This window comes from Xiphophorus couchianus, chromosome 24 (genome assembly GCF_001444195.1).
Source record: "Xiphophorus couchianus chromosome 24, X_couchianus-1.0, whole genome shotgun sequence".
Lineage (NCBI taxonomy): Eukaryota > Metazoa > Chordata > Actinopteri > Cyprinodontiformes > Poeciliidae > Xiphophorus > Xiphophorus couchianus.
The window spans coordinates 10,486,187-10,495,646 of NC_040251.1; the positions used below are offsets into that span (position 1 = coordinate 10,486,187).

General features: G+C 37.2%; 1 protein-coding gene across 1 annotated transcript; it reads right to left on the bottom strand.

Moving 5' to 3' along the window:
* Nucleotides 1-386: 386 nt before the first annotated feature.
* Nucleotides 387-9,460, bottom strand: LOC114140211 (trypsin-3). Its single transcript, XM_028009937.1, has 5 exons — nt 9,339-9,460; nt 7,152-7,311; nt 4,590-4,731; nt 4,234-4,500; nt 387-2,394 (listed from the first exon to the last, which is right to left on the bottom strand). The coding sequence occupies exons 1-5, from the start codon at nt 9,391-9,393 to the stop codon at nt 2,224-2,226; spliced, it is 795 nt and encodes a 264-aa protein (XP_027865738.1). The 5' UTR covers nt 9,394-9,460; the 3' UTR covers nt 387-2,223.

The window sequence follows — 9,460 nt, forward strand, 5'->3', positions numbered from 1 at the left end:
ACCGGTACAGCGCCCGCTTGACAGCAGACGCTGCGCCAATCCGCCTGTCGATCTCCCGCTCCCTTCTTCCCCCATTCGTGAACAAGATCCCGAGATACTTAAACTCCTCCACTTGGGGCAGGACACCCCCCCTGACCCGGAGAAGGCACTCTACCCTTTTCCGGCTCAAGACCATGGCCTCGGATTTGGAGGCACTGATCCCCATCCCGGCCGCTTCACACTCGGCGTTATCAAGATCTCTTAAAAATTTAACAGAGGGCTTATTACTCTGCCATGAATCAGAAAAATATCGCTTTGTTGCTCATAAGAATAATGTTAATGAATCGATTAGCAACTTTAGCATATCCATCTTTAGAGATATCCATTTCATATTCATATCCATCTTCAGAGAGATGGATGTTCATAATTTCATTCTCTTATTTATAAGTGCATTTATTTGACGCGTGTAAATGTACCTTTGTCTTTAGCCTTTCAAACAGTCCACATAAAGCTGGTGAATGATAGTATGGCACCTTTTACCTGATGTGAAATTGTGGCTATCACATGTTTAGAGGTTGAAGATGTTTACGCTGTTCTTATTAACAGAGAACTTGACTGGATATAAAGTCAAAGAAACTGGTCCAACATGTGGAAAACTTGAAAATTGTTACTTGTCTGTTTAGTTAGCTTAGTTTAGCTCGGTTTAGATTAGATTAGATTAGTTTATCTTAGTTTAGTTTAGTTTATCTAAGCTTAGACAGTAACTTCTGAGATTTATGCTTCATGTTTGAGCGTATTGTCAAGTATTTTGCTGACAATACCTTTTACACTACTGGGTAACCAGGAAACACTCCCCTATTAAAAGCTAAGCTCTCTAAAGGTTCTTCTAAGGTTACACAAAGCAAAACCTACAGAAAACCTCAGGAAACATCCTCTAGGGGTTAATGTTTTTGTTCTGGGTTATGAAACAATAAGGATTGTTCCTTGAATGCTAAATTAGGGTGGGAATTGAAAATTAACCAAATGTCCTAGGAGGTTTCCCAAACCTTGCCTTGTGAACTTGGTAGATCTTTAGATTTACTGGCTGTTGCTTTACACGGTACAACTTTCTCTTTTGCCATCATAACCACTTTTACTCTTCTTGGTATGGATGCAACAGAACTCTGACCCGACCGTCTCAAAAGTTGCTACTAAACTTCAGTGTCAACAGACTAGGCAACATTTTCCAATCTGACATTTTCCTATGCAAATTACAGCAACAGTTTCCTGTTCCTTGCTAACAAAGGAGACACTGAAGTCTTGGTTTCCTGAATCCGATCTCTTCCAAGTTTCATGTGTTGTGTATTCAGAAATAGAGTTCTGAATCCTTTGGTGCTAACAAAGCGTAATTAAATCAAAAATTGCCATTCTATTATCTCGAACCAATCTATCATTCTCCTTTGACATCAACATGGCATTTACAATCCAGATATCAGATATTCTCTGACTATTCTGTGTAAATGGTGACATGTTTTTTTGTGCAAAAATCCAAGGAGATGACCAGGTTCTAAATTACTCATTTATGCTCTTTCTTCCTTATGCTGATGCTCACTTTAAAATTCAGCAAGTCGTCTTCAGCACGTCCAGGCACCTTGTTGCATTGAGATGCTTTCATCTGATTGGATAATTCCCTAGGCAATTGAGCAAGTGTACTGAATAAAGTGGCTGGTGAGTTTATATTTAACATTAATCAGCCATAACAATCAGTCAGGTCCAACTTAGTGTTGATTTAAGATAAACAAGTAGAAATTCTGTAGATTATGAGGTTGAATTTCTAAAACCATGGTTCTAATACTGAGATACTTGAACTACTAGTACTGCTACTAGTATAGTGTAGTAGTGCACTTACTTAGGATTAGCATTTCATGTGTTTTGGGTACCTTAAGTTGTAGCTTTTAGGAAGCTCAAGAAGTTTTGTGTAACCAGTTTCTTTCGCATTGGGGGCTGGCAAGTTTCAATGAATCTCAATGTTCTTGTTCCAACATTATTAAAATGATTTTTTTTTTTTACCTTGCATTTTTCGTAATATTATGACTGTCTAGTGTAAGAAAACTAGCTCTCAGCCCGAAGGCCAGCATGACCGTTTCCTAGAATATGAAACCATCCCTGAACATATCCCCCAGTGTTCACCTGATATAGTGCATGTAAAATTAGATCAAAGAAGGCAACAGTGAATTTATGTCTCCAATGAGTTAACACTGAGCTCTAATTCTTCTTACATCTGCTGTAGTAGCTAAATATGGTGTTGTCTATCCAGCGGCGGAACTTGGACACGGCAGTGTAGACTCCAGGAAATTCAGCGTCAGCACATCCTTTTCCCCACGACACCACTCCATAGGCCCGCCCGTTACAGACAAGTGGGCCACCTGAGTCTCCCTAAAAGAACAGCATAAACGACCATCAGGCGTTATATTTTAGTAGCATATTTTGATTTCTGTTTAATTTAAAGGAAAGATAACATTTATCCACCTTGATCTTCGTCAGCTCCTTGTTAAATCTAGAAGATAATTTAAAATTCACCTTCTTTTATACAAATTCCTTGATAATTAAGCTGCATTATATAGTAGAGATTTGATTGTTTCACATGTTCCCAACTGAACTCTTTGCTTTCAAATTGCAGGTTTACTGGTGGCTCCTTTAATTTTTAAAACTACAATGGGAGGAAGAAACTTTAGTTATCGGGCTTCTGTCCAGTGGATCCTGCTCCAAGTTTTAGTCAATAAGCCAGACACATTGTCTACTTCAAAAGACCAGGTTTAAAACTTTCCTTTTTGATAAAACTTATAGTCAGTCATTATCTGCTGTTATTTTTGCCACTAACATTATGTTCTCTCTGTGGCTTTTTCTTTTCATACAGGTTATATCTGACTCATTTCCGTCACCTTCTTTGCGGGGGCATTGGCTGAGCTGTTACTGCCAATAACTCGATATTCCCTCTTTAGATCATAAACTTGATCTTTCTATGTTTAAACATTTCTCTCTCCTAAAGTAACTATTTACAATTTACTATTTAACATGTTTCCAGAAGAAAACATATTTACTTATTTATTTTTGGACACTTTTAGAGGAACAAGAGCAGTACAAAGACAGCATTGATTTTGTCTTTTTCATCAGGACTGCTCAGAGCAATAACACCAGCCTATGTAGTTTGTAAATGGAACTTGATTTCCCCCATGTATCCTTTATTGGACAAAACTGAAATTACCTGACTGGGAAAACAGTAAAAACACTTACTGTGTATTAAACAGTCTCTTTTTGAACAACGTGCAAAATAAATTAGAAACGTGTTTGACTGACCAACCAGAAATATGACCACACAGAGACCTCCACATTTACTGGTGGCTCTGTTGACTTAATCCAATATTAAGATGTCTTTTTATTGTTACAAAATAACTGCTGCCACAAATATTAGCACCCCTAGCAATTTCTATAAAATAAATGTAACATAATTTTTGAATACGAACGTTTAATTGGTAGTATACATTTTGTTTTTGTGTCAATATGAAATAAATTTCATGTGCTACATAGTTCAATTTAACGTAGCCATTCTTCAAGAAAAGAAGTACAAGAGAACATCCCCTTTCTGTAAGGCAGATGTGTGTTCGTCTTTATAAGTCGGGAAGGTACCAAAGGATGTGTACCAGAGCTTTAGCACAATGGATAGTGAAGACAGTGGTTAGGAAAGGGGGAAAGTGATCCAAATATTCCTGTTTGAGAATAATTTCTCCATACTAACCATCATTTATTATACATGTAAACTAGTTTTTTGAAAAAAATGCCAGAAAAATGTCCTTCCTGTTATACAAACATAATACAAGCCAAGAGAAAGTCATTGAGACTTCAACTGGATGAGACTAATATTGAATTTTTTGGCAATATAAACAGTTCACATGGGTCTTCTATGAAACAAGGGATGAAGATTATCTAAATGCTTACTGGTAAGTGTGGTGGTGGATCTGTGATGATGTGGACTTTTTTGTATTACAAAGATCTTTTTCGGCTTTTTACAAAGGGCTTTTTGAGATCTTTTAATAAAAGTTTGATTGCTTGTACAAGAAAACTGAAAGAAGGGTAACAATATAGTCATACTAACAAAAAAATGACTCACTAGACACTATCAACAGCATAAATACAAGTCTGTCTCTGTAAAATGTGGCCATTTAAATCAAGAATACTTTATTTATACACTGAATAAAATAACGGAAGAGCTCTTACCTGACAGGCGTCTTTACCACCAATGTTGTAGCCGGCACAAAGCATTCTGTCAGTGATGCGGCCATTAAACGACTCAGTGCTGTTACATTTCTCTGTAGACACAATAGGAAGTGTGACAGTCCGAAGGGTGGCTGGAAGCTGGCCCCCAGTGGGGCTGGTGTATCCCCAACCCGACACTCGACACATTTCGCCCTCCGCTATGGAGGCATCCTGCCTGGGCAGCAGAACAATGGACACGTAGTTGTTCAGGTTGATGGGTGCCCTTAGCTAGAAACAGAGTAGAGAGTGGTGGGGGGCGTGGTTGGTGATCAGATGAATTCAGGAAAAGATTCTGCCAGATAATTTGCATTCTGTACCTTAATGAGCATGATGTCACTGTTGTTTGTCGTCCTGTTGTACTCAGGGTGGGTCACCAAAAAGTCTGGAAACACTTCCTGCTCTGTGCCTTCATAAATGGACAAAGAGTAGTCTCCTGCTACTACCACCATTTTGCTTACCCTGCAGGCAAAACAAGGTATACTGCATTAATGCCAGGAGTTGCTCATGCATATCTTAAAAAGGTGCGCCCAAATACTATAGTTCCTGTTACAATTATGGTAAAAAGATGTTGTTTTTTTCAAATTAAGGCTATAATAAAAATAATCTTGTCGTCATCAAGTCCTGAAATTGTTTAAATCAAACTTCAGGTGTACAAGAACACACATCAAATTCCAGACTGTCATAATTTATAGCAAAAAAATAAAAGAGAAATGGAAACGCATTGAGTAAAATCATTTCATATACGTCTGATGAATCAGTTTAATTTAGCTTGGAAAGAAATGGGCAGGTGTTATAAATTAATAAGGCAGTGTAATTAGGCCAGTATTAAAACAATGTCAGGAGAAAAGGAAGAAAAAAACATATCGCATCAACACAATTGTTGATGCACATCAATCTAAGAAAGCTTATAAGGCTATTTCCAAACAATTTGAAGCCCGTCAGTATACAGTGACAAAGATTGCTTAAAAATGGAAAACATTAAAAAATATTTGACCATAAATATTGACCTCTACAAAAAAAAAGTGTGGAAGGATTGTCAGGAGAAAGTCTCTTCATCAAAAAATATGACATAGCAACATTTTCAAAGTTGCATATGAATGACTGTAGAGGGAATGTTTGTCAAAATTGTATATTACAGGTAGAACAAACACTTCATGTCGATGGTTTTGTAGGGGGCAATGATTTCTGATGGTTTCTGCTGTTTTAGATTTTGGGCACAAATTCTCATGTAAACTGAAGCCTGAAAAACCAACTACTTGTACTTTCTTTGATTTGTTTCATAAAGAAAACATATTTTTCTTTCTTCAAGCTTTACTAACTCACTGCACAAAACAGCAATGTTACACCACTCAAACCTATTGACCTCACACTGGCATCCTAGATACAAAAATGAACCAGAAAATGATTTTCCCCTCACAGGTCTGTTGAATGCCACACCTGGCTGATGGAGAAAGTGTCAAACTAAGCTCAGAAAATGTTATAAATGCCCATTACAGAATGATTGAGCTGTCTGCAGAGACGGTAGAAAGCTGCTGGGAATACTGCAGGCTGACCTGAACCAGGTCAGGTACTCTTCATCTGTTTTTTAAGTCACATCACAAAATGGCACACCAGACAGTGTAAAGAGACATAGTTATACTCTTCACTGTTTCATATTCTTTCACATTACAACGACGGTACAAATTTTGGTGTATTTTGTGGGATTGTAAGTGATATCATATCAACTAATTACTCCCATTAATTATTTTTCCCATGTCCTTCTGTACCAGTCTGAGCCTGGGCACAAATGTCAGTCTCCATATTTGCCAAAAAAAAAAAAAAAAACTCCAAAAGACTTGGACTTCCATTAGACTGGCAATCATTATTGTTAAATTTATTTCTACATAGCATTAAGTCAGGAAGTTTAATACAAACTAGTATCACATTTGAAAATTCTTCTTGTAAAACATAAAGAAATAAAAAACATTTTAAATTAAGCATTTTTTTTGTTTGTTTGGCTTCATAATTATGCAATACTTTGTTGTAGTCTCATAAAATCCTAGTAAAATACATTTAAATTTGTGGTACTAATGTGACAAAATCTGACAAGGTTCAAGTGGCGTAAATACTTTTTCAAGACAACGTAATACAGTAGATCTATTTTGGGATAAATACATACGAAAAAATGTGGAGAAAGTGTCTGTCTTTTGTTTTTCTTAGGTGTCTGGAGCTGAAATGGAGCTCTGATGTTTTCTTACCACGTTTTCTGATGTTTTCTTATTATGGCTAAGAGAAAAAAAATTCTAAAACATTAACAGTTTTTGGTGAAACTCCACTCTTTGTTAACTAAAAGGGAAGAAGGCAACACAGATATTGGGGAACCCGACAACACTTACATCCGCTCACTGATTGTCATTTAACAATAGGTACTGTACAAAGTATCACTTAGCTGACATAACATTAAATGGATTAAATGCCAAACACTGTGTGAATTGATTGCCTCCTTGGAGGCACATTTATTTGCTTGTAATCCATATGAAAGTGTGTTGTCTGTGAGCCTTGACGCCACTGTCGTGCATGTGTCAGGTTGCAGAAGCAGAGCGCTCCATTGTGTGACTGGTGTTATTTTTTGCTTTATTTCAGCCCTGGCATTAATAGAGCTTAGCATCTGACATGGCTGGAGATTCCTGGATCCAAGAAAGTAAAGCCAAGAACTTTTTGTGCCACAAGACTTCTCTGTTTACTATGACTTCCTTAAAAAAACAACCTGAAGCCAGACCCTGAAGCTAGACTGTGACCTGGGCTTTATTTAACATTTTTTATTGAGTTTGTGCTTTTGCAGAAGGTTATGCAACATCTATTCTCTGTAGAAGCAAACCAGAAGAAGAAAACCAGCTCACCCAAGGTTACAGTGTGCTGCTGTGACTACCCAGAATCTGTTAATCAGGAAGCCCCCGCAGAAGTGCTGGCGGTTCGTCGTCTGTAATGATACAATGTACCTGATGGAATGAGGAACCGGCGCATAGCCTCCCACTATGCGTTCCTGTGCAAAGCCCTGACCTGTGACACACAGAGAGGTACAGAAGGGAATTAACTCTGACAGGAAAGAAACACAGAGCTGACACAGTTGTGCTTTCATTTTCCACAGAAAACACACAAATCTTCGCCGTGCAGATTCCTTTCGCTCAGCAGATCGATGAAGAACGATCTCATCCCGGAGCTGCATTGATTCCCAGCAAGGATGAATCTCAGCATCATTATCTGGTGTTTGTTTTGAATAAGCCAAAGACACAACTTGTACTCCAGCTCCTATCAGTGCCTTGTGAAAATTCACATTTTGTCACATTCTAACCAGAAACACCGACGTATTATTTGGATTTTAGGTGGCAGAACAACACAAAGACATGACATATAAGTTCAGGAGTTGATTATTTGGTTTCAGTTAAAAGAAATTTATGTAAATCTGAGAGAAACATAGTTATTGGTTTGTACTGGTAATAGAAGTTAGCCTGGTCACACACCAATTATCAAACAAACCCAACATTGACCCAAATGGAAAACAATATGAGATAAAGTTGCTTCCAACTGATCTACGATTACACAATCATAGATAATATACAGTAGAGTATCTATAATCAGAGCTGCCAGATACTCTGACTGTAATTTCAGTCAACACACTGACATTACCAACACAGTAAACATTTTCTAGCCCCAAACTAGAATCTGCTCACAGTTGTGCTCAGTGACCAATAAATCACAGTTGCTTATATGGTCCTGCATTTCTGCAAAAGAGCGATGGATCTCAAACCTCCATTTGCCAAAGCTAATCTATCATTGTATTTATTTTCAATCATGACATTTTAATCCTGAGTTCATGCCTCAAAAATTACAAGATGTAAGATGCAGCTTGGGGTTTTATTTGGATCACAATTTAACAAGAGATTCTCAATTATTTGTCCAAAATGAACAAAAATATGCCATTACATTTATTTAAGTAAATTTATTTAAAAAGATTTCTATCCATCCATCCACAATGTGGTGGAGTAATCTCCTTCTTAATTCTTAGAGTTAATGAACAAACCCAGAGCTGTAGCTCACAGCAATTGATCAGAAGCTATTATTAGCAGCTCTGCTGCATGTTGAGACCAACATGGAGACCTCACACAGTGCATGAAGTACAGACTAGAAGTTAGAGAGCATTATATAAGACCTTGGAATCTTACCTTTGGTATTTGCTTTTAGAAAGACCACCAGTGAACAAGAAGAATATTGATGTTTTAATACCAGCTAAATAGGAGAACGTAGCAGTTTTAACAACTTCTTTCACTTTGTAGGTTAAAACCCAGAGATATTCCATTTTACGCCGGCTCTAGTTCCTTATCGTGCTTCCCAGGTATTTTTTAGGGTTATGACAAATTTTCTTGGCACAAATCAAGGCGTCAGCCTCAATTACTCCTTTGTTATTGTTGTTATGAGCTCTTGCCTATTGTTGCATAGGTTTCAAGTGATTTTTGTGAACAAGCTCACTTTCTCTCACCTTTTCTTTTTGGAAATATCTTTGTCATTTAAATATGTCAATATGTAATTTAAAAAAGGACATATTTTGTTACTTCATAACCTTTAAACATGCCTCGTCACAGATCATTACCACCCATAATATAAAGTTTCACATTCATTAATTTGGTTTTAAAAATATTCAACAAAGTAACATTTCTAATTGCCTTTTCTGAAATCTCCCAAACTTTTGTATTTCAAGAAAAAATCTCTAACCTCGATTTACTGCTGTGTTATCACTTTGCTTGTGATAAGATGCTCAATCGTATTCTGATGTAAAAGCCTTTGAGTCACATTTTTGCTCTCAGTGGAGCATCAAAGCTGCTAATCTCAAAATGTGCTAAAAGGGATGCTTTCAAAAATTCATCAGGGACACCAGTAATACATTAGGTACACATCCATGCACACTCATTTCAAGAACATGATTATGTTGGATAAACTCAGCCTGTTACGTTGCAACAACCTCTCTTTCCTCCCAATCTAATGTCACTTAAAGCCATTTGATTTTAATTTATTAAAAGAAGTGTACTTACAGTTGACAGCCAGGGCTTTCAGCAATATACAGAGCAATAAAGATGCCACGTTCATGATGACACAAAAGAAAGAGCAGTCTTCCCGCAGCAAGAGGCTTAACCTGTGTGATACCTGTCTAATT

Bases quoted from the DNA above. Each gene is read 5' to 3' on its own strand.
- LOC114140211 (XM_028009937.1), bottom strand. From the start codon at position 9,393: ATGAACGTGGCATCTTTATTGCTCTGTATATTGCTGAAAGCCCTGGCT. The intron at 7,312-9,338 runs GTAAGTACACTT...TGTGTGTCACAG, and splicing joins GAAAGCCCTGGCTGTCAACT to GTCAGGGCTTTGCACAGGAA. The intron at 4,732-7,151 runs GTGAGCTGGTTT...TTTTGCCTGCAG, and splicing joins GCAGCACACTGTAACCTTGG to GGTAAGCAAAATGGTGGTAG.